Here is a 25,418-nt window from a genome sequence, read left to right on the forward strand (position 1 = left end):
CCCCTGCCGAGTAATTCACCCATCCACACGTCGTCACGTGAGGCGAGCAAAACGTAACGTCACCTTGAAGTCTAGGGTAATATAGATAAATATTGTCCGCTGTATAACGCTCGATGGCATCCTCGGGCTAATCATTACCTGCTGGGTAGCACAATATTAACGAGAACCTGGCACTGCAACTTGCAATGTCACCGGTAACTCCTCTAGAGAAACAGCGGTTCGACGGACGCAGGGGCAGTAGCTCCTCTCGGTGAGAAACTTGCGAAAACTACCAATAGTTTCACCAACGTCCTCACGCGACCGACGCGCACCCACTCGTTCCGTTGCGGAGGCGACGTCGGCGGCACGGTTCTGGTTCTGCGGTGGAAAACCGGCCCGGAGCCTCCCGAGCCACGCTGGGCTGGCTCGGCATGGCTCGGTTGTGGGCTGTAAAAGCGTACGCGGTGTTCTCGCCGTGCAGTGTTGACTATTTTAAAGCAGCGCACCTGGACCAGCGTGCACAGGTGCATCGCGGGTAGAGTTACCCACGATGCACCTCTTTGAGCAGCGTTCATTGCCGCCTGTCCTGGTTTTCTCCCCTCCGCCTCCGGTATTGCAACATATTCTTCTTCCCCTGATATGTTCCGGTTTAATTGGAGCTCAGAGGTGGGCAAGCATAGCTGAAGGCTCCCGCCCTCCTCCCCCACCACTTGATAGAATGGAGATTTGCAAGCCGAGTCATGTTGACCCTGACCCTTGCAGTACGGAGGGGAGGGGCTGGTTGGGTGGGGGGTGGCGGCTTGCCCCAACCCCCGGCTCGGCGGGCAGATACACGACATCCGATTGGCCGTTTCCGCTCCTGTCGTGTTTTTGTACCGTTTGTTTGTTGTAACGTTCTGACCCGCCCCTACCGGACACGCGTGAGAAAGAGCTTTACAGCTCATCGGATTCCTCCAGTATAAATAAACATTCTGATTCCGAGTAGGACGGCACTTGATTTGACGCCAAAGTGACCTCTGTATGTGTATGTATGCGTGTTGAACTTCCTTCACGCCGCACGTAGCCAACAGTGCCGATCTATCCAGCCCTCGGGCACGAGCCCTCGATATACTGGTCAGGGACTGGCACCGAGAGTGGCACAGGAGGTCAGGGAGTAGCATGGAGGTGGTCGCGTGGGGGGGGGGGGGATTAAGAGGAGGGGGGGGGAGCAAGGGGAGGGGGGTCAGGGAGACAGCATGGCAGCGAGCAGCGAGAATAAAAGGAAACGGGGAAGGTCACGGGAGGTCACGGGAGGTCACGAGAGGGCACGTGGGGGGGGTCACGGAGCGGGCTCGGAGGCCAGCGAGGGGGGCAGCCCCCCGTAGGGGCAGCCGTCGGCGTCGAGATGGTCGCCCGTGCACTCGACGGCCGGCACGTAGCCCGAGTCCCACATCCCCGAGCCGCAGCGCACGCACAGCGAGTGCAGGCTGCACGGGATGCGGCGCAGCAGGCGGAAGCGGTACAGCAGGCCCCGCGCCTGCATGGGCCACAGGGAGAGAGGGTGGGTGGGAGAGTGGGTGAGTGGGTGGGCGAGTGAGTGGGCGAGTGGGTGGGTGATTGGGTGATTGAGTGGGTGAGTGAGTGGGTGAGTGAGTGGGTGGGTGAGTGGGTGGGCAAGTGGGTGGGAAAGTGAGTAGGTGAGTGGCAGAGTGGGAGGGAGAGTGGGTAGGTGAGTGGTTGAGTGGGTAGGTGAGTGAGTAGGTGAGTGGGTGGGTGATTGGGTGAGTGAGTGGGCGAGTGAGTGGGCGAGTGGGTGGGCAAGTGGGTGGGAAAGTGAGTAGGTGAGTGGCAGAGTGGGAGGGAGAGTGGGTAGGCGAGTGGCTGGGTGGGTAGGTGAGTGGGTGAGTAGGTGAGTGAGTGGGCGATTGGGTGAGTGAGTGGGCGAGTGGGTGGGCAAGTGTGTGGGAAAGTGGGAGGGAGAGTGGGAGGGAGAGTGGGTAGGTGAGTGGCTGGGTGGGAGGGAGAGTGGGTAGGTGAGTGGCTGGGCGGGTAGGTGAGTGGGTGAGTAGGTGAGTGGGCGATTGGGTGAGTGGGTGGGAGAGCGAGTTGGCGAGTGAGGAGGTGAGTCAACCGTTTATTCTCACAACACGACGCGCGTCTCGTCAGCGACAGGATGCCTCGTGACACACACGGCCATCTTTTTCAACTCACTGCTGGACGAGGGCCTCCCCACGCCGTGCGGGTCGTGGCGGTCATTTGTCCATACTTCACCACGCCGGTCAGTGCGGATTGGTGACGGTGGAGGGGGAGCAGAGATGCTGGAGCATCGACGTACAGAACCATGGAATCTGCTGCCCTCTGCTGCCCTCGACAGAGCCCCACAGCCGCTTATGAACAACCTGGGATTTTTTCCACACAGCGTTGGTGTACGGTGCTTTTTCTGCAATATTTTGCTGTCTTTTCTTGGATTTTCTGTTTGCACATAGTCACTTTAAAATGTCTTCTGGTTCATGTTTTTTATTTGTTGCGGTTGCACCCGATTCAAGAGCCGAATGGCTCACAGGGCTACACCGAATAAATGAAACTGAAACTGAAACCCGGCGTGATTGGTGGTCGCCCACCCAAGCGACTTCCCATGCTCACACTCTGCGGTGGCGACATGGTACAAGCGGTCGCGCGTTCGCCGCTTGTCGCGGAGGCTCGCGGTTCGAATCCGACGGGACCGCCCCGGTAAACACCGCCGGCTGTGTTAACTGCTGCCATGCACCGTTCTGCTTCACGTCGCGGCGGACGTTCAAGACCCCGTGACGTAGTGAGCCGTCGTGCGACGGCGTCACGGTCCGCATTGTTGATGAGTACGTAAAATGACACCGCAAATTACTCCATTGGGATTTACACATCGCCCGCCCGCCCCCCCTGCTCCCCACCCCTCGCCTCCCCTACCGGGGGACAAATGTAAATATTTGCAAGGCTGGTGCCGAGTCCTCGTCTTGTGCTACGGAGGGACGGCTGCTACCGGGAGACAGCCTGCGAATGCTTTGAGATGAGGTGGGATGGAAGGGCGCGCGCCGAGTTGCCGACGCATTTAGGCGTAAACTATAATTTTTATTTGCTTAGTTCTTACTGCTTATTCATCGTTGTTATTTTCGACAAATGGCGATGATAACGTGGGGGGGGGGGGGGGGGGGCATTGCAGGCGCTTGGGTCGTAGGCTGACGAAACTTGCGGCAACGGCGCACACAGAACCACCCTGAATAATATTTTTGTTAATTAAAAATGTACAATTAAAAACTACGGTCTCTTAACGACGTGACCACACCCAATCGGATTCCGTCCATCAACGCCTGGCGGCAGAATTATTATTAAACATTTTAATTGTTTCAATAACTTTTTGTGGTTTGTGCTTTTTGTTTTTGGCCCTCATATATAATGAATGTACAGTGTTGTGGGATGCTGTGGGCATCAATGACGCTACGTAAAATTTAAGTATTATTAATACTATTACATAATGCTCAGCAGACCCAACAAAAGGCTTCAGAGCACCATGCAGAGAAAACATTTCTAGAAACAAAAATTCTCGAATTTTTGTATGGTAAGTGGGGGGGGGGGGGCAAGGGGTGGAGGGGGGGCGCCCTCTGACCTTGATGAGTACGAGCTTCCCGCTCATGTGACCGGCGAGGTTGGTGAAGTGTAGCAGCATGGCGTCTGCGGAGAGCCCCCGCTGCACCACCACGCCCCCGTACGTGTCCATGATGGCCAGGCACACAAACAGGTGGAAGTAGTCCGTCTGGAGGAGCACAAAGACAATGATCCCCCATGTAGCCTCAGCAGAGCGGTTGGGCCAAGCTCTGTATTGACGAGCTCCCGCGAACAAGGCTCTGCGCGGCCGCACCGCGCCCGGCCGCCTTTGTCTCCCCAGTGCTCACGTTTTACGGACGCCGCACCAGGGTACTCATTTAAGGGCCGAGTCAAACTCAGGGAGGCCCAGGACCGGTTCAGAAATTCGTGAGCGGGACTCAAACTCGTGTCGCCGTGTACTAACCGCTGCGCCGAGGCTCCCTTACCCACGATCCCACCAGGGAACACATGCACACCCTGGAGTAGCAGCTAATCAGACCGACTGTTTAGTCTCGAGTGCTGTGTTCAACCACCACACTGTGAGAAACAACAACACACCCATTCGTCCATTCACTCACTCACCCACCCACACACTCACCTACTCACTCACCTATGCAAAGGGCATGCACGCACAAGAAGCACCACGCGTTCACCAACACACACAAAGCACGCGAGCGGGAATGTGCAAACACGCACAATGTACACGCACGCACGAAGAAATACAAAGACAAACGGCACAACAAAAACAAAGATCTGCTATGGCCTTCACAGACGGTTGGGGCAAATGCTGTTAGAGAGCACCTATGAAGGCCAACACGGCACAGAAGGGTGTGGGTGGCTAGCACCACGCCCAGCTGAGTCGACCTAGGGGAGGGCCAGGACCGATGTTTGGGCCGTGAACGGGAATCTAACTCGGGTCACCGGGTTCATAGCGCAGTGCACTAACCACTACACCACCGTTCCCCATAACAGCACGCAACGTACATGGGCACGAGCGCAGTTTGTTTTGTGTTTGTACCATCAGTACACGAGTTCACGGAACACACTCAGTCCACACAGACGGATGGAGATAACAAACTCAAATAAGATACAGAGGAAGGAACGATGTACGGCACACGCGTGGCATTGCCAGCGGAGGGTCTCCCCCCCCCTCACCTCCCACCACCACTCACCTCCCGCTCAGCCAAGGTTCGCATGAAACGAGCAGAGAGAGAGAGAGCAGGCGTCAGATCGAGAGCACAGCAGCGGTGGCAGCGGTGGCAGCGGTGGCAGCGGTGGCAGCGGTGGCTAGCGGTGGCTAGCGGTGACTAGCGGTGGCAGCGGCGCGCGGTGGTCATGATCGAAGCTGATTGTGTGACCAGGCGAAAAGCTGAATGGACCAGGATGAGCCTTGCTGGCTAGAGTACAGCGGCGCTGGGGCCATCGGTCTGCCTGGAGTAGGGGGCGAAGATGCTTGCTGCAGTGTGAATCATAGCAAATCGAGGGATTTGCGGTGTGATTTTCCCATTTTGGAAAATTTGCACACCGACGCCGGCACGCGTTGGCCCGCATCTTTAAAGTCCACCGTGAGTTGGAAGTCGACGGCGCGTGGCGGTATTATTTTCGTTATTGCCACACGTCGCAGTATTGACCAGGGCGGCCGCCGGATTCGAGTCGCGAGCCTCCACAACAGCAAGCAGCGAGCACACTACCGATGGGCCACCGTGTGATCATCGCCTCGCGCCACAGAGGGGGCCGTTGGCGCTGGTTATGACAGCGGCAGCGGCGGTGGCTATTCACGTCGACGGCTGCTGTGGTGGCGATGGCTGTGGGGATGTTATCGGCTTTATCAGTGCCATTGGTGACGGTGGTGGTGACGGTGGTGGTGCTGGCGGTGGAAATGGGGGCGGGATTGTTGGCGGCAGTGATGGTGGGGGTGGTGGTGATGGTTGTGACGATGGTGTGGCGGTGGTGGTGGCGGCAGTGACAGTATTGGTGGTGGCAGTGGTGGTAATGGTGGTGGTAGTGACAATAGTGGTGATGGTGGTGGCGGTGACAGTATTGGTGGTGGCAGTGACAGTATTGGTAGTGGCGGTGGTGGTAATGGTCGTGGTAGTGACAGTAGTGGTGATGGTGGTGGTGGCGGTGACAGTATTGGTGGTGGTAGTGACAGTATTGGTGGTGACGGTGGTTGTAACGGCAGTGGTTAGTGACAGTAGTGGTGGTGATGGTGGCGGTGACGATATTGGTTGGCGGTGTTGCCGCGGCAACTGATTGGCGCCACCCCCACCTGGTAGTGCGCCCAGCAGGCCTCCCACATGCGCAGCGCCTCGGACTCGCGGAACTCGCGCTTGAAGCAGAGCAGCACCCAGCGGTGGCAGAAGAGCATCTGCAGGCCGTCCTCCCCCAGCGACTGCAGGTGCTCAAAGAAGCGCGGCAGCATCAGACGCACCAGCTCGCGCAGGTACGTCTGGGGGACCGCAGGGAGGGAAGGGGGGGGGGCAAGGTGACGGGGGGGGGGGGCCGTGGGACCGCCGGGCGCGTTAGCTTCGATACGCCGTTGGCCTTCGCGACAAATATTATTATTCGTTAGTATTTTTTCCGTTCAGATCGTGTAACTGCGGCCACTCCTGCCGTCCTGATGCCCCAGGTCACAATACATTGTAATCTAACATCACGTCCGTCACCTAACGCCAATACATTCAGCTCGAGGAATCACTCTTCCTGCCACCTCCTGCCACCCTAGGGGGGCGCACGCCGATGGCTTCACACCACCTGCTCAAGGCCCAAGACCGGAGGGCATTTCAAAAGCTTGTGTTGCCTCCGAAACGTCGTGATTTTTATTTTATTTTTATTTTACTTTTATTAATTCAAATTTTTTAAATACGTGACTTTACCGAAAAAACCTAAGAATATGAATCCTTGCAGTCACGAAAGCTTCAAATCTAGAATTTCACAATCCTGCCCGATGACGCCGGCTGTAACTACCAGCGGAACGGCCGGAACCCAACCGTTAAACGCGCGTGCGGATCGCTCTCCAAACGACGCGACCGGTGGTGCCGCATTCGTCCGTCGCGTCCTGACAACTTCAGCAATCGGCCGTGTCGGGCGGAGGAGGGCGCGCGACACGCAAGTTTGTTCGCGCGGCGATCCGACAAAAAAACAAATAAAAACGATCACGAGCCACCGTCACTGTTCGTCGGGTGCTTTCAACTTTTACTGAAACGCCTACGAAACAACCGACGGTAAACAAGAGAACCCCGGCCCGGCGCTCCGCACCAGCTGCGTCTCCATGTCCTCGTCGCGCGGGGAGCTGAAGAAGATCGTCTCCTGCATGAGGCCCACGAAGCACCAGAAGGAGTCGGCCTCGTCGCGCACCTCCGCCAGGATGGGCGCCAGCAGGTCCGACATGCCCTGCGTGTAGCCCACGTCCGGACGGTACACCGCGTAGTTCAGCAGGATCTGCCTGTGGCCACCAGCACAAAGACAAAGATCCCCCGTGTAGCCTTTAACAGACCGCCGGGGCAAGTGCTGTGAGGGAGCACCAATGAAGGCCGGCACGGAACACAAGCACAGGTCGGCAGCACCACACCCGACCGCCTTTGTCTCCCCAGTGGTGATGTTTACACACCGAATCAAGTACTCATTTGAGGCTGAGTCGACCTAGGGGCGGCACAGGACCGATTCGGATATTCGTCACTGGTGTTAGTGGCCGTGAGCGGGAATCGAACCCGGGTTGCTGGGTTTGTAGCGCAGCGCGCTAACCGTTACACTACCGCCAGCACACGCACACCCCCACACACACACTGAGACAAAGGCACAGGTCCCCTGTACGGACTACACGGACTGTCGTGGCAAGGGCTGTTAGCGCGAGGGGGTGGTGTGCTTGCCCGTTCAGTAAGGAAGATGTCCCTCACCCCTGCTCTAAGGAGGTGTGGCTAACGGTGATTGTGTGTCTGTAGGTTGCTTGGCCGATGCTGGTATAGGTGATAGTGGTGGTGTGGGCTGATCGTGGTGTTCTGGCTAGGGGTGGTGTGGCTGACTGTGGTGTGGCTGCCTGTATTGTGACTGACAGTGGTGCTAGATATGGCGTGGCTGTAGGTGGTGCGGCTCGGGGTGGTGTTGTTGATGGTGGTGTGGTTGTGAATGGTGTGGCTGGAGCGCGGTGTGGTTGGCGGTGGTGTGCCTGTGGCTAGTCTGGCTTGTTGGTGGTGTGGCCGAGGTTTGGACCTCATGATCTCCACGTTGGGGTTGTCCTCGCCCTGGTAGAAGGGGTGGGAGCGGTCGGTCCGGACTACGTCGCGGTCCACCGTGTACTGCACCTCCCGCCAGAAGCGCTCCTGATCCTCCTGAGACATGCCCAGCCTGGCACACGGGGACACGTGGGGACACGTGGGGACACGTGGGGACACGTGGGGACACGCGGAGACACGTGGGGACACGCGGAGACACGTGGGGACACGCGGAGGCACAGGGGCATGCACGGGGACACCAGCAAAGGACTCATGCACGAAGATATGTGTACACCAACGCAGGCACACACCAATACACACAGGTATACGTGCGAGCTGCCGTGGGGATGTTCAGGTATGCACAGGTACAGGGGAGGCCCAGGAACGTTTTCAGCAGTGACTAAGAATTGAACGCAGGTCGCCGGGTTCGTAACGCAGCGCGCTAACCACTGCATCACCGCTCTGGTAAACACACGAAAAAGACAAAGATCCTCCATTTAGGCTTAAAAAACTGTTGGGGCAAGTGCTCTTATTGAGCACTTATGAAGGCTGGCACGGCACACGAGGTTTGTGGTTTGCCAGCACCACGCCCGATCGCCTTTGTCTCCCTAGCGGCGATGTCTACACACCGTACCAGGTACTCATTTGAGGCTGAATGCGACTTAGGGGAGGCCCAGGACCGGTTTCAGATAATCGTCACCGGTGTCGGCCGTGAGCGGGAAACGCTAACCGCTGCGCTGCCGCTCCCCACCACACACACGCACACCCACAGTGTACATGCGTGCGTGCGTACCGTGCGAGCTGCACGTCGGCGTACTCGCGGCGCTTGTGCTGGCGGAGCTGCTCGCGCTCGTGGCTCGTGGAGCGGAAGGAGTAGTACTTGAGCAGGAAGGGCCACACCTCGCCGCGCACCTCAGTGGCTACGCCGGCAAAGAAGATCGACTGGGGAGGACGGGGGGAGGAGGATGACGAGGAGGATGAGGAGCATGGGGGACCGGTCACGTCGCTTGCTTCACAGTGGCCAACGCGGCCATTGTGAGCCAGCAGTAACGCTGGTGCCTTCACAGCGAGAAGAGTCTGGGTTCGATTCTGAATTGGGTGCATTTCTGTGTGGAGTTTGTCTGTTCTTCCCCCCCCCCCCGCCCCGTTCTGCCGAATGTGAGGGAGCGTGTGCGTGAGTGTGTTTGCGAGTGCGCGAGTGGAGTTAGTGTGTTCTCCTCCTGTTCTGCAGAGTGAGCATGTGTGTGCGCGAGTGTGTGTGTGTGTCGAGTTTGTATTCTCTCCCCTTGTTCTGCAAGGGTTTTCCTCCGGTTTCCTCCTCCCAAAGCAAAAATAAAACCACGCACAATGTAACTGGTATTGGCCAAAACATCCCAATGCTGAAAATTCCCCTGCAAAATACGCAATTGGGATCGCACACATCAACAGAAGCAGCAGTGGCAACATCGCCACCCGAGTGCGAAAACTCGTCAGTGGATTATCAACAGTAACATTCAGAAAAAGTCGTGAGACTCGGTAAGACTTTTCTGGGTGAGTAAGCAAATGCTATAAAGAATGACAATTCCATGGCTCGCCCGCCTAACTAACCAATATATGTTTGCGTGTTCGCCTTTCGTGCCGTTGTTGGAGTGCAGGGCATTCCGAAGCATGGGGCGACGATTGCTGCTGCTGCTGCTGCCGCCGTGCGACCGAGGTGTCGCTTTTAATTTTTTTCAGAAGCGATCTGCTCACAAATGATAGCTCAACGAAGTGGCTTACCATCACGTGGCGGGAAATTTAGAGCAGCGGCCAAATCATCCACGCAAAAATATACAGCAGGCGTCGTCAGGGTCGGGATCGAACCCACGACCTCCCGCATACCAGGCGAGGGAGACAACATCTCCGAACCACCGCGTCACTTCAACGAATCTATCCGCCACGGGACGTGACGCCGGCCGAACAACGCGGTAGCTTCGATACGCCGTCGGCCTTCGTGACAAATATTATTATTCGTTTTTATTTTTTCCGTTCAGATCATGTAACTGCGGCCACTCCTGCCAGCCTAATGCCCCAGGTCACAATGTATTGTAATCTAACATCACGGCCGTCACCTAAAGCGAATACATTCAGCTCGAGGAATCACTCTTCCTGCTACCTCCTGCCACCCTAGGGGGGTGCACGCCAATGGCTTCGCAGCACCTGCTCAAGGCCCAAGACCGGAGGACATTTCACAATCCTGCCCGATGACGCCGGCTGTAACTACCAGCGGAACGGCCGTAACCCAACCGTTAAACGCGCGTGCGGATCGCTCTCCAAACGACGCGACCGGTGGTGCCACATTTGTCCGTCGAGTCGTGACAACTTCAGCAATCGGCCGTGTCACCCGCACTACGCCCGGCCCGGCGCGGTGCGGGTCCTTGACGTCCCCCCAGCTCGGCGGAGCGCGACGTGCGGAGCGAGCCGTGCCCACACCTTGCGGATCTTGTAGTCCTCCTCGACGCGGCCGTCGGCTGTGAGGTGCTCGAGCCACGAGCAGCGGCTCAACTGGCGGTAGCAGCCCTCCTCCGGGTGCGCCCCCCCCTCCACTCCGCCCACAGGCTCGTTCACGCAGAAGTGCAGGTAGGAGCGGCTGTCGCTCACCTGCGCGCGCACCGGGCGGTGTCGACATCGGAGACATTTACAAGTGGCCGTGACGTACACACACACACACAAAGGCAAAGATATCCCCCGGATTAGCCCAGAATAGACTGCTGGGGCAATTGCTGTTAGCGAGCGCCAATGATGGCTGGCGTAGTACACAAAGTGGTGAGATGGGCAGCACCACGCCCTGCCGCCTTTGTCTCCCTGGTGCTGATGTTTACAACACACTGCACCAGGTACCTAGGGGAGCGGTGGTGCAATGTGGTGCTGCGGGCGGTAGTGCAGTGGTTTGTCCTACAGCTGGTATATGGGGGTTTTTGTGGTGCGGTGGCGTAGTGCGGTGCTGCAGGGGAAAGTGTCACATGTGGTGGTTCGCGTGGCAGTTGGTGCGGTGGTTGGTGCGGTGGTAGGTGAGGCTGGGGTGGTGGTTGGTGCCGTGGTAGGTGTGATGTGGTGGTTAGTGCCATGGTAGGTTTGATTGGTCTGGTGGTTGGTGCGGTGATTAGTGTGGTGGTAGGTGCAGTGGTAGGTGTGGTTGGTGCGGTGGTTGGTGCAGTGGTAGGTGTGGTTGATGCGGTGGTAGGTGTTGTTGGTACGGTGGTTGGTGCAGTGGTTGGTGCGGTGATTAGTGTGGTGGTTGGTGCGGTGGTAGGTGTGGTTGGTGCAGTGGTTGGCGTGGTTGGTGCGGTGGTAGGTGTGGCTGCTGCGATGCTGCCGCGTCTTGCCTGGTGTGTGGGCGAGGCGAGGGTGCAGCACTTCCATCGCTGGAAGACGTCGGCCAGGCGGTCGAGTCCTCCGCAGTGAAAGTGGAAAACCTTGTACTGACTCTCTCGGCTCGCGATCACAAAGTGCCCACTCGAGCCACCCTCCTCGCTGGGCAGTGGCACACGGGGATCGGTGGCACGCGGGGTTCAGTGGCACACAAGAGGCGGGGTCACAACGAGACGATGTATTGACCCTCCCGAATCGTAATCACAGTCGTCTCCACTAGAGCTGCCCTGCTAGCTGAGTTAGTGTCAAATGGGGACCAGTCCATTGGCATGTGGGGATAAGTGTCAGACTGGGAGTCATGTCACGTGGGGAAAGTGTCACATGGAGACTAATGGGGCCCATTCTCACAGGGGAACCAGTGTATTTTATAATATTATTTTATTATATATATATTTTATATTAATTTAAATTTCATTTTTTACCTACGTGACTTTACCGAAAGAACTAAGAGTATGGGAACCAGTGTGTTCATAAGGCCGGCACAGCACACAAGGGCGTGGGGTGGCCAACACAATGCCTGGCCGCCTTTGTCTCCCCAGCGCTGATGTTAACACAACGCTTCGGGCACTCATTTAAGGCCGCGCGACTTTTTGCCCGCTTGCCGATTAATCTATCAGTTTCCAAACCTGTGCCAATAACGGGTTTACTCGCCACCTGCAAAACCTAAAGAATCATGATAACAGGGTTTTCCCCTTTTGTGTGAAGTGCTACAAGCCCGGCGACGTCAGTGAGCCCCTCACCTGAAAAACAGCCGCAGCGACCTCATGTGACCGAGGTCGACGCTGAACACCCCGTCCACTTGCTCCAGCGTTGACAGCTTTAGCCGCTCGTCCCAGCTCATCTCCCCGGGGCCCCCCTCAACTCCCCACCGAGCCCCCCAGCCGGGGTCCGTTTCCCAGGGGGCCCTGGGGGACACCTCCTCCTCCTCCCCGCGGGCCACACCGCCCCCTTCGCCCCGCCCATCGCCCCCCCGCTCAGATGGTGGCTGCCCCCTGTCCTCCTCGCACACCAGCAACGGAGGCACCCATTGGCTGCCGTCCTCCGCGATGGTGGCCAACGGGGTTGCCTTGTTATTGTTGCCATTGCTGTCCTTGCTGTCGCCGCGGGTAACGGGGAAGAGGTTGCCCTCCGATTGGCCGTTGGTAGGGCTCGGGAGGAAGCTGGGCTCCGATTGGCCGTTGCCGGGGCTCGGGAGGAAGCTGGGCTCCGATTGGCCGTTGCCGGGGGTGCTCAGTTGAATGGTCACATCTGATTGGCCGTTGCCAGGGCTCGGGAACAAGCCGGGCTCCGACTGGCTATCGCCAGGGGTGCTCAGCTGAATGGCCACGCCCGATTGGTTGGTGTCGGTGCTGGGTGGGCAGGAGAAGGAAGAGGCGGCGCTGGGCTGGACCAAGTCGGAGGAATTCTGGGAAGAGGTTGCCGTGGAGCTGGTTTCCTTGGAAACCGGGGACCCGTTGCATCCGGCAGACGAGACCGAGGTCAAAAGGCAATCGCTGAGAGACAGAAAAATCACACACGACCAGACTCGATTACTTTCTTTGCAATTTTATCTCCAAAACAACGTCCAAGGGGGTTCATCGCGGCTGTGTCAGAAACGCGGCGCTGGCACCGCCAGGCAGTGCCAGCTCCGCTCTCGGCGCTGTGACCTCGAAGCCACACGGGCGCCACGACCCCAAACACCACTCTTAAACAGAACACAAACTCACGGCACGCCGCACCCTTCACAAAAATATCGAACTTCTCCTCCCTCTGCTCATTTCTCTTCCATCATCTCTTTCCCAAAGTTCTGCCGGCTCCGCTGCTGCACGTGGCCGCTGCCCCTAACCCAGCACTGAAGTGGAGGCAGCAGCAGCAGCAGCGATGGGTTGGCGGATCACCGCACAGATGGGCTGCGAAACTCCCTTCTACCCGTGGATGGGCTCGCCAGGAGAAGGCGGTAGAGCGAGTGAACTGATTGCAATTTATCTTCTTGGTTCTTTCGGTAAAGTCACGTAGAAGGGAAATAATAAAATAACAAAAATAAAACATAGTAAAATAATTGTATTATTTTATTATATTAAAATAATAAAAACAAAACATAATAAAATAATGTAATATAATCAAATAATATATTAATTTTATTATGTTGTATAATTATTATTTTATTATTTCCCTTCTACGTGACTTTACCGAAAGAACCAAGAAGATGAATCCCTGCAGTCACGAAAGCTTTAAATCGAAATTTGATCGCAATTTGTTTCCAACTGCCTTGCCCCCTTGCGCAAGGCGTGGGGATTTCTCCACGTGCTCCGGTTTCCTCCCACACAGATCGTAATAAACACTCACTCACTGGCTGAAAACATCTGAAAATAAAACTCCCAATGCAGGACCCTCGTGAAATTCATAGGGGATTCATAGGTATGTATTATTATGATAACCTGTCCCAATTCAAGAGACATGTCAACCCTTATTATATTGCACCTCCAAAAGTGCTGTTTGTTCCTGGCCAATTGGTATTGGTGGTAATTAGGTTGAAGTTGCTCAGCAACCGTGGTTTTCAAAAATATATTAAATCCACTGCTGGATGAATGCCTCCCCGTGCCGGGTCGGAGGAGACTTCCCCATACTGCTGGACATCTGTAAAAAAAGAGCTTCACAACTTATCGGATTCCTCCAGGAGAAATAAAGATTCTGAATAAAGATTCTGAACCTGGGTTCCAGACACCATGCGCCACTGATGCCAACCATGCCCAGGAATCAAGAAAAATAAAAAAGTTCGGCGCTAAAACGTGAAGACGGGCCTGTAGTGCGATGCGCTGGATAAAGATGCACGATGCGCGACGCACCCATGCGGCCCGGGGTGACTCGCTCCGCACGCCTCCGCCACGGAGGGGGGGTCCTGGCCGTGGGAGGCGTGGGCCCCGTGAGCGGGGGGCCGCTCCAGCGAGCCCCCTGGCAGCGACAGCGAGGAGGAGAGGCGGTCGGGCCGCACGGGGCCGTGCGTTGGACTGCACTCTCCGACCGTGTGTCGCCTCTTGTTGCTGTCGCACACAAACAAAGACAAAGATTCCCCCGTGTAGCCTTTCACCAGCATCGGAGCAGGTGCTGTTAGCGAGTAGAAGGCCGGAACGGCACACGAGGTGGGTGGCCCGCACGATGCCCGGCCGCCTTTGTCTCTCCCCTCCCCCACCCCCTCCTCACCTGGTGAGCGTGGCAGACCCCCGTCTCACGGGCGAGCTCTCGGGGGTGACGTAGCGAAGCGCCTCCTCGTCCTCGCGCTCGATGCGAGCGTTGGGGACCCAGGTGAGCAGCAGGGAGCCCCCTCCGCCCCCCCAGCCCTCGTCAAACTCCACGCACAGGTAGCCTACGCGGGGAGGGCGGGATGGGGGGGGGGGCAGCAGTCACACACACGCACGCATGCACGCATGCACGCACGCGCACGGTGCGCGTACCGTTTCATTCCGCACCAAGTCAAACGTTTCGCTCCGCTTGCCAGGGAGCTTCTTCAGGGGGCCGAACTGAATTCGGAAGAAGCTCCCGGGCACTCGAATTGAAACGTCGGACTTCGCGGAGATCATCTCGTGCGCAGGAACTAAAGGTCGCCATTGCATCGTGGGATGGAAGCGGCTCTGGGAGGCCTTCATCCAGCAGTGGATAAATCACGTGCGATGATGACGATGATTGATGGTTGCAAGAGTGAAGCAAGGGCGCTGCTATGTTGTGCCAGGCCCTGTGAACCTGCCCAACCCTGTAACAGGTAAATTAAAACGACAACAGAAGTTCTGGGAAGAAACAGGTAATACAACACCTGTGATTATTTTATTTTAATTTACCTTCTGTTTACCCGAACTTTATACCTTGGGGCGTGGAGCGCCGTGCTATGAACCCGGCGACCCGTGTTTCATTTCTGGCCATGATTGACATTAGTGGAAAATATTTGAACTGGTCCTGGGCATCCCCCAGGTTGACTCAGCCTCAAAAGAGTACCGTACTTAGTGGGGTGTGTAAACATCGCCACTCGGGAGACAAAGGACGGACGGGGGCGGTGCTGGCCACCCACCCCCTCGTGTGCCGTGCCGGCCTTCATAGGTGCTGGCTAACAGCACTTGCCCCATCATTCTGTTAAGGCTACACGGTGGATCCTTGCATTTGTCTTTTGCACAGTTGGCAGGAGGGAATCCAGGTGGTGTATCTGCCAGTCGTCTCTAACCCATAACACCGGGGTGTGTCCTGTTACCTCCTGCCAGCAGCGAGCCACTTAGTCGCGATTGGCGGCTGTTATTGTTGCTGTTATAGTGAAACCACACAGACCCGGGTATGTCAGCATGCTTCCATTGTGTGCACGTGCATAAATGTATCCATGTGTATGTACGTACACCGTGTGCGTGTAATGGCACGCTACTCGGTAGAGTAACTTGTGTGTGTAAGTATGTGCGTACGTGTACATATCTATTGTATGCATGTGCGCGGTTACAACCCACTTGGGTAATATAGCTCGCGTTACATGTGTGTGTGTGTCTCCATGTGTGCACGTGTTTGCACGTGTGTTCACACACACACCTGGGTAGTGCATCTCTCCCCCTACTTGTGTGTGTGTGCACGCATTCACAACAAAGAAAAATATCTCCCGTATAACTTTTAACATGACTTATTGAGGCAAGTGCTGTTAGCGAGCACCAATGAAGGCCGGCACGGCACACAAGAGGCTGGGTGGCCAGCACCACACCCTTTGTCTCCCGAGTGGCCATGTTTAGACACCACGCCAGGTTTTCATTTGGGGGCGAGTTGACCGAGGAGAGACCCAGGACCAGTTGAGGTAATCGTCACTAGTGTTTGTGGTTGCGAGCGAGAATCAAACTCGGGTCGCAGTGCGCTAACCACCGCACCGCCGCTGATCACACGTGCGTGCAACAACAACAACCGCCGTTCACCATACAGTGGCGGTGACGTCATCACGGTCTCGTGTCATGCGAGGTCAACTTTGAGGCCACGTCAAGTGTCCAAGGCCCGTTGGCAGGAGGTCACGGAACAGACCAGGTGCCATGAATTGACTGAGATGACTGGCAGAAGCACCAACTGTGCTCCCTACTAGGCAAAGCTTTCTGCGTTATAGCCACCGAGCGCTCTGCAAGGACAAAGATCCCCCGTATAGTCTTAACAGACTGTAGGAGAAAGTGCTACTACATTTCGATTTAAAGCTTTCGTGACTGCAGGGATTCATCTTCTTGGTTCTTTCGGTAAAGTCACGTAGAAGGGAAGTAATAAAACAATAATAATAAAACATTGTTTTACTATGTTTTATTTTTATTATTTTATTACTTCCCTTCTACGTGACTTTACCGAAAGAACCAAGAAGATGAAAAGTGCTACTAGCGAGCAACTAAGAAGGCTGGCTTGGCATACAAGCGGGGTGAGTTTCCAGCACCACACCCGGCCGCCTTTGTCTCCCGAGTTGGGATGTTTAAACACCGCACCAGGTCGACCTACGGAAGGCCCAGGACCTGTTCAGATAATCGTCACCGGTGACGGCCGTGAGCGGGAAACGAAGCCGCGTCACCAAGATTCGTAGAGCCGCGAACCACTGCGCTACCGCTAACTGCTGCGCTACCGCAAACACGCGGGCCACGCTCTCTCACCGGGGTAGTGCAGCTCCTGGCCGGCATGCACGCCCTCCGTGGGGTGGACGCAGACATTGTTCTTGGAGAAGACGATCTCCCCGCCGCGTGCTCCGCGCGCCGCCGCTGTTGCTCGCTGCGGCGACAGCAGCTCCGACGCGTGGCGGAAAATGCGCCCCAGCGACATGGCCACCGTCACCGTGGCAGCGGCATTGCCGCCCGCGGCAACCGGCGGGGCGCTGCGGGAGGTCAGGTCAGGGGGGGAGAGGGAGGTCAGGGTTAGAGGTCAGCGGGATCCACCGGTCAAGTATATTGCCCGCGACGACACCAACGCTCGTTCTGTACGATAAGGACATGGGTCCTTGCCGATAGACATCTGGCGGTTTGGCAGCTCTGGATGAAGCGAGCCGTGCCCGACTGCTGACGAGACTCCGAATGTCGAAACTGCTCCAGAGTTTTATCGAACCGCCGCTGCTAGAAAACAATTACGAGGACAGTCCAACGTGGGGGAGAGGTTGAGTCATCGACTTAATTACTTTGCTTACTTATGTTCTCCGCTTCACTGGCACGAAATTATTATTCTATTTAAATGCCGTCGATTACGTTTGGTGTTGGTTAAAGTGGAATTAAGTACCAACAAAAAAAAATACAGTGCGCAGAGAATCGTGGAGAGAGAAAGAGAGACGTGCTTGCATTGCTTCTTTGACCTTTCTGTATCCCCGGGCCATTGTCAGTCGGTCAGTCAGTTTATTTCGGGTAAATGACATCATAATTATTACTTCAAGGTGTACCGCACACAGGAGAGGCTCACTCTCATACAGAGAGGACGACTTGGAGGCGACAGACGAGTGGGAAGGCAGCAGCAGCCGCTACGCGGTGAGCCGGTGCCAAATTCTCCCCCACCCCAAGCTCTGCAGTCCTCTATATATCAAGGTTTTTCACCGGCCAATTAATCAGTGTTTGCATGCGGGAGGAAACCGTAGCACCCGGAGAAAACCCACACGTGCGAGGGGGGAGACACTCTATCCTGCAGAGACGGTACACACGGAGTTCACATGTTTAGCTGAACCACCTTCCACAGGAAGGGAGTTGCACAACATTTTGTTGCAGTGATCCAACAACTCCCGCTGCTGCCTCCACAGCGCAAGATTACAGGCAGGAGCCACATGCTGCACAGCCACCACCACCACTAACCACCACCGCTACCAACCCGGCAAAGGCCCATTGAGCTAAACTGCTGTCTTTCAATGGCGACCCGTCAACCCTCAATTATTTTAAATCCTTTATATTAAGTTCACTTGCTTGCGCGCTTACGACCGTGCAAATCTTTCGGTCGTTTTTTAACCCACTTTCCGTGATACAATCGAGCTGGCATTTTGCACACAGAATCGTTGTGCGTGACAATTTATTTTCGTGAAAATTTTTTTCCAAAATTTTCCACTTTTTAGGAAAAAAGAAAATTTCACTAACACAATCATATATTGTTCCTAAACAAAGAAAATTATTCAAGAAAACAACAAAATGTACAATATAAACAATCATACAAAAACTGAAAACCTTATAACCCTTATATACGACTTTCCTTATATTTAATTTAAAATACCAATGTGATAAAAATGAAACTCTTACTCAAGAAAAACAGAAATGAATAATAAAATAAAACCGATGCCACGCATATAAAGGATTTATAGTGAAAAACTTTGTTTTTACGGGTTAATTTTTCTTCAGCTCAAACTCAGTGCCTCCTCCTCCTCCTCTTCTCACCGTGCCCCAGCATTGTGTGGGTCATGGGCGTCGGCTGAAACTTTCCCTGGGCGAGTCCCGTGGGGCCATCGTGGTGAGGCTCTCGCCCAGACTGGTTTTACCGGTTTGTTTCCCTCCCCACAGTCTCAGGCACCCCTTGAAGTTAAAGTTTAAATCGTCCGGCAGACAGCTGGCATTATGAGTTCTACTCCTCCTTGCACTGTCTCCAGACACTGTATATACCGACCGACAGTAAATGAAACGCGTAACACATTGGCGATGCTTGCTGCTGCGTTGGCAGCGGTGCACAAGCACAAATAACAAAAAAATGTCACATTCATCAGTGACATTGTGGACATACAAAAAAAAATATTTCAGGCGATGTTTTGCTAAATGTCCCTTCTTCAGAGCACATGAGGGAGGCCAGAGAGTTGGAGGCTGAATTATACACCACGGGGCCCTCATTATTAATTTCAAGAATGTTTAAAGATGAACAGTCTTAAATTCCCCCCCCCCCCCACTTCGGCATCACAGTATCTCACCAAAGCTCTCAGATGTAATTGGCATGAATTCTACAGGAGACCTCGCTGCCTATCTCTACACAAGTACTCATGAGGCTTTCATCTCAAAAATACGGACCATTTTAAGATCCTCATATCACTGCAAAAACACTTTTAAAGTGGAAAATCCCCCTCCGCCCCACCCCGACTCAAGACAAAAATGATGTCCAGCTCATCTTCTGTTTACAGCCCTGAGACAATGATAGAATATACTCTTTGGTTCTTTCGGTAAAGTAACGTATAAAGATAAAATAATAAATAAAAAATAGGAAACTATTAATTTATTATTTTATCTTTATACGTGACTTTACCGAAAGAACCAAAGAGTAATTCCTGAAGTCACGAAAGCTCCAAATTAAGAATGATAGAAGATGTCCCCGTTGCGATGACAGGGACGAGATCATCCACAGAACCACTGTTGACTTCCTTACAAAGTGTTAGGAATCATTTTATCGACCCCTAGAGGGATGATGATGATGGTGGGCTCAGTCGTCCCCCCACAAGCAGAATTTGGACGCGCAACCTTGCAATGACTGCTCACTCTACCCGCTGAGCCACCTTACCGGATGCATCTCTGTAAATATTATTCACCGAGCTTAAATATTTGGCCCGATTTCTTACGTGATCTGGTAACTGCCTCGACAAAAACTATCGGCAAACAAAATATTGTCTCGAGGTGGGAAGCTCGGGTTGGGTTGGCATGGAACGAACCCCGTGATTTTCTCCGTCCACTGCTGGATTAATTTTCCCGCCACACCATGCACGTGCTGACCGTAGGGATTGCTTGACTATGCTTCACCATGCCGGGCAATGTAGGCCGGTGAAAGTAGACGGGTCAAATATCACCGACTACTGATTTGAATTTAAAGGATGCTGGCTTAAAAAGTCCCAGCATCTCTAAGCACCTTTTTTGATGACATCCCATCTCAAGCATTACAATCATGCCCAGCTGTAAATCTATTATTCAGTTGTGGCCAACCGTGCTAATGGCACCTCCGATTAGCACGGTTGGCTACGTACAATGCGAAAGAAGTTCAACATACAGGGAATCCTCTACTTACGAACTTTCAGAGATACGAACAAACCCGTCCTATGTCCAGTTGCCTGTTCGGATCAAGAGTCGTAAGTTCGACCGCTGCACAATAGATGGCGGTGGTTGTTCGGTGTCAAGCACAGGCTTGTTTTGAGTCTCAGGACCCAAACACTGAAAGGTTTAGCAAGGTGTCGGCTATTGACTCTTACAAGTTGATTTATGGAGAAGAAGAAGAAGAGACCAACTGTGCAGACATCTCTTGGTAAGTTTTTCAAGAGAGTAGAGAGGAAACAGAAGCACCAAAGGGAATAATCATCTACATCTGCAGAACATGAAGAACCAGTGGCATCTAGATCTATAGGAGATTATAAACTTTTAAAGCCTTCCCCGTGTTTAGTGTACATGCCGTAAAACATGTTTGGAATGGACAGGAGTAAAGTTGAACTTACGAACAAATCGACTCACGAACAGACCTCTGGAACCTAACCCGTTCGTAAGTATAGGAGTCCCTGTACATACATACATTTTTTTTTTACTCGGGTTGCCGGGTTCGCAGTGCAGCGCGCTATCCACTTCGCCACCACTCCACTCCATGCTGGTGACGTGCCCCAGCGGTGGCGCCTTTACCACTCGCTGAAGAGGATCGCGGTTCGGATCCGGAGGCCGCCCCGATTAATACTGCGGTGCGTCTACCGTGTAAAATCACTGCAGAGGACGTTACAGATCTCGTGACGTCACTCACAAGCGGAAGCCATTGCACCGGAGTCGTGGTCCAAATTTGAAATATTACCCGCATTATTATTCCCTGACCCCACTAAATTTGAAATATTCCCCGCATATTACTCGTTTTTAATATAGACGGTGGCAATCATCGCCTGTCTGCCTCCCCCCCAAAAAAAACTTGGCAAGAACCTCCTGAAAAAGAGTCACGAGACACAGGGTTGGCTTTCTTGTGTAAACAGGCGTAATAATAGAATTACAAAAAATGTAGAGGCAATCGTCATCATCGGCCATGATAAATCGGCTGCTGGATGAAGGCCCGGCTAAGCCGTTGTCATTTCTCAACAGTGTTTTGCTTTAACAAGTCACAGAGCGCACGGGTCCACGACACTGGACTCACGACCTCTTTTCAGAGTCTCTGAATAAAGGGAGACGTGGGATTAATGAAGTATAAACTCGAGAACGGGAATGAGACAAGCTTTCAGATGTCCCCTCACCTGACCAATAGCTCCATCACACGAGCAAATCCCTGCTCACTTCGTCCCACCTGAGACCACGTGTTTAATCACGTGGTCATGCGTCTTCTCACCTGCTCACCTCGTCTCCTCACCTGACGTGTCTCATAGGAGCATCTGTCAGCTGATCTGGCCACGTGTCTTCTCACCTGCTCACCTCGTCCCACCTGAGACCACGTGTTTAATCACGTAACCACGTGTCTCCTCACCTGCTCATCTCGTCTTCTCACCTGACGTGTCTCATAGGAGCATCTGTCAGCTGACCTGGCCACGTGTCTTCTCACCTGCTCACCTCGTCCTACCTGAGACCACGTGTTTAATCACGTGGCCACGTGTCTTCTCACCTGCTCACCTCGTCTTCTTATCTGACGCGTCTCATAGGAGCATCTGTCAGCTGACCTGACCACGTGTCTCCTCACCTGCTCACCTCGTCTTCTCACCTGACGTGTCTCATAGGAGCATCTGTCAGCTGACCTGGCCACGTGTCTTCTCACCTGCTCACCTCGTCCCATCTGACCACGTGTTCTCCTCACCTCATCTCCTTATCTGATCACCCGTCTCCTCACCTGAGCACGTAACTCCTCAGCTGACCACGTGTCCTCCTCACCTCACAATTGTCTGTCTACTTCACCTTTATAGACCAAAAATGACGGCGATTATATTACGATGACTTACGGCACAGCAGTACAACACACCACAGCACACTCAATGAACAGCTAAACGCGCGTTTAACAGCAACAAAAACAACGACCCACAACATCAATCGGGCAATTCAAGTGACACGGAACCACTCACCCACAGCAACGTGCATCACCATCATCAACTCAAGCGGCAGTAGCTACGATCACATTACACGCCAGGGGCAGGCAAGGCAAGGCAAGGCAGGCAGGCAGGGCAAACACGCTCGCCCCGTGGCTCGCCAACCAATACAGCTTTTTATCTCTTTTCGACACACATTCATCAATGACAACAACAACAAAAAAGTAACCTTTTTGTTAACAAAAATCGTCACAATGCGTCGATAAGTGAATAAAGATACATACGGCTACAGACGAAACCGCCCGGCCGCTCGCTGTCCGGTGTTCGAGGTATACGTGGCCACGGGTTCCGAGGGTGGGTGGCAACGAAACGCGTTTTTGTTTACCTCGGCGAGGATTGACCCCCGCCAGCCGCCGTAGAAGCGCCGCGTCACTGCCCCGCCCCCGCCTCTTCCCTCCCCTCCCCCATGCCTATCCGCTCTAGGAAATACGGTGCGAGCGCGCGATTGGATATCGTAGCTACGATAAGTGGGCCCGAGGATTGACGTCATTGAGTGGGCGCGGTGCGGCTGGTGTGTGACGTCACACTGGTTTGGGGGGGGAGGGTGTAGACACGTGTGGGTGGGCGATTTCGATTGTTGTAGAACAGGGTTCGGGAACCTTTTTGACTGGGAAAGCCATAAAAGCCAAATATTTTTAAATATATTTCATTGAGAGCCATATAGTATTTTTAACGTATAATAAATTAAATATGTCTTACTTTTAATGCGACTCCTGGTGCTGCATGGTTTTGCTGATGGCCTTGTAGTCTGGTTCATACGTGGTGAGGTTGAGCTTCATGCAGACGTGACCCGTGAAATGTATCTTCAAAACTAATTTCTGTTTACTTTAAAATGACACAGTATTATTAAGCAATATCACAAGTATTTTAAAATCAGTTCCAAACTGATTTTTATTTATTTTTTCAACTCAAAATTGTCTGGGAGCCATATGCCGTCACTGGAAGAGCCATATATGGCTCGCGAGCCATAGGTTCCCGACCGCTGTTGTAGAATCTTAATTTAGACTGCAGAGGTAGGAATCCGATAAGCTATAAGTTGTCTTGTGGTTGTTGTTGGTTATTTGACTTGCATCCCACTGGGATTTTTGCACACAGCGTTGGTGTACGGTGTGTTTTTCTGCAATATTTTGCTGTCTTTTTTTGGATTTTCTGTTTGCCCTCAGTCACATATTCACTTTAAGATGTTTTTTTGTTCATGTTTTTGTTTTTTGTTTGTTGCGGTTGCACCCGATTCAAGAGCCGAATGGCTCACAGGGCTAAACCTAATAAATGAACTTGAACTTATGTCCGTACGGTAGGGGCGCGGGAGTCAGCGAGTTGCATCAACAATTAAAACACATAAAAAGTGCAACATCCAGAACAACACCGGTGTGTGTTGTACTTAGTAACAAATTGGCCACGTTCTGTTTACGTGATAAACCTTACTAGTTGGCTGTGTCGGGTGGTGGCGGGTTTAACGATGCATTTATATTTTCGCGATCTAACCCTAAAACCTCTTATGGATAGAGAAAAGGGTAAGCAAGTCACTAAAAGTAAATCAATTTTTTATTTGTAAACACCAAATGCAAGCTCGGAGCAAGGCAGCAAATTTCACACTTAACTTCAAATTTAGCAACCTTTGGAGATCGTAATCAACCAGGTTATGCGTTAGCTGTGCGTTAGCCGACTCTCTGTGTTGCATTACATTACAATTCCCAAAATATTTGCTAAATTTAGTTTTATCAGACTATTTCTCTCTCTACAATTTACCAGGCTATCGTAGGGCCATTCCATCTTCTTTCCATCGGTCGCTTCGGGGTGGATTCATTGGCATGCTAATTTCTATTGAAAGCTTTCGTGACTGCAGGGATTCATATTCTTGGTTATTTCGGTAAAGTTACGTAGAAGGGAAATAATTTTATTATTTTATTATTTCACTTCTACGTGACTTTACCGAAAGAACCAAGAATATTCTAATTTCTCTGCTCCAGCAGTTGCCCCAGCAGACCCACCTCTCTCTCTACCCCCCTCTCTCTCTAAGGCCTCCACACAGAGGCATTGGGTCTCTGTGTGTCTGTGTGTCTCTCTCTGCTTGTGTGTCTCCGTGTCTGTGTTTTGTCTCTCTCTCAAATTTAGTTCTACCTGATGACGGTTGCTTGTGTTGCAATCGAAACGCCGTACTCTATTATTTAATTTATTTTCTTTCTACATGACTTTACCGAAAGAACCAAAGAGTAACAACAAAGACAGTCCCAGGACCACACCAAGACACTGCAATTACAATGCACATTAAAACTGAACTATATCGATACACTGGCAAGGTTCAAAGTTACACAGATCACGAAACGTTGATATGAAATTGAAACGTCGTGAGAATTTTATTTTTTCATATTTTTCTTATTTTATTGTTTACCTTCTACGTGACTTTACCGAAAGAACCAAGAATATGAAATTAATCTTTCAATTTAAAGCTTTCGTGACTGCAGGGATTCATATTCTTGATTCTTTCGGTAAAGTCACATAGAAGGGAAATATTAAAATAAATAAAAACCGCTAGTTGCTGTCCGTGGTGCTAACGTTAAGAAAAAAACCGCTACTTCTTTCAAATGTTCGTGCTGTGGTTTTCACACCTGATGATGGTTGCTTGAGTTGCAATCAAAACGTCGTGAGAATTTTATTGCTTTATTTTTATTATTTTATTACTTCCCTTCTACGTGACTTTACCGAAAGAACCAAGAATATGAAATTGATCAATGAGTGATTGTATAATAATTTACATTTATTTGTAAGGCGCCTTCCACTGTCTCAATGCGCCTTGTAAGATTAAGGAAAGGACAAGAGGGGAGAGCTAAATAGAATAAACTAACTTAAGAAAAAGTGTTTTTAGACGCGACTTAAAAGTATCCACAAGTATCCACATTGTCGGTGATACGAATTTCTACCGGTCGGGAATTCCACAACCAAGGCGCAAACGCAGCAAATATTTCCGTTTGCTGCGTTGGCGGTGGTGGACAAACAACATTAACCAAAATGACACGCTCGCCACGTGCGCCGTTCCTCGAAATCTCTTTGCTACTCGAGTATCTGCGACGTCAGAATGTACCCGCTGCCGGAAACTTAAACTTAATTTCGCCTACAAAGGGCCGCGTCCATAAATGACGTCACGCGATTTTGGACGATTTTGGACCCCCCCCCCTCGTCCGTCACACGGCGTCACAACAAGTCAGACCCCCCCCCCCCTCAAATATGACGTCACAAAGCTCTGCCCCCCCCCAAAT

At 52.8% G+C, this 25,418-nt stretch overlaps 1 protein-coding gene across 4 annotated transcripts; it reads right to left on the reverse strand.

The window, feature by feature from the left end:
* Positions 1-1,151: 1,151 nt before the first annotated feature.
* TBC1D16 (TBC1 domain family member 16) lies at positions 1,152-22,508 on the reverse strand. 4 transcript variants are annotated; one of them, XM_061557397.1, is made up of 13 exons: positions 22,487-22,508; positions 16,793-17,010; positions 14,358-14,520; positions 14,003-14,197; positions 11,918-12,670; positions 11,132-11,279; positions 10,239-10,406; positions 8,581-8,729; positions 7,786-7,920; positions 6,835-7,021; positions 5,846-6,025; positions 3,599-3,745; positions 1,152-1,495 (listed from the first exon to the last, which is right to left on the reverse strand). In XM_061557397.1, exons 2-13 carry the CDS (start codon positions 16,956-16,958, stop codon positions 1,298-1,300), a joined length of 2,589 nt encoding a protein of 862 aa, XP_061413381.1. In that variant the 5' UTR covers positions 16,959-17,010; positions 22,487-22,508; the 3' UTR covers positions 1,152-1,297. The 4 variants fall into 4 exon arrangements, with proteins under 4 accessions (XP_061413381.1, XP_061413362.1, XP_061413371.1 ...); XM_061557378.1 differs by lacking the exon at positions 22,487-22,508 and adding an exon at positions 22,386-22,460; XM_061557387.1 differs by lacking the exon at positions 22,487-22,508 and adding an exon at positions 21,909-21,973.
* Between the last annotated feature and the right edge of the window lie 2,910 nt (positions 22,509-25,418).

This window comes from Lethenteron reissneri, chromosome 3 (genome assembly GCF_015708825.2).
Source record: "Lethenteron reissneri isolate LAM-NWPU_2019-01 chromosome 3, ASM1570882v1, whole genome shotgun sequence".
Lineage (NCBI taxonomy): Eukaryota > Metazoa > Chordata > Hyperoartia > Petromyzontiformes > Petromyzontidae > Lethenteron > Lethenteron reissneri.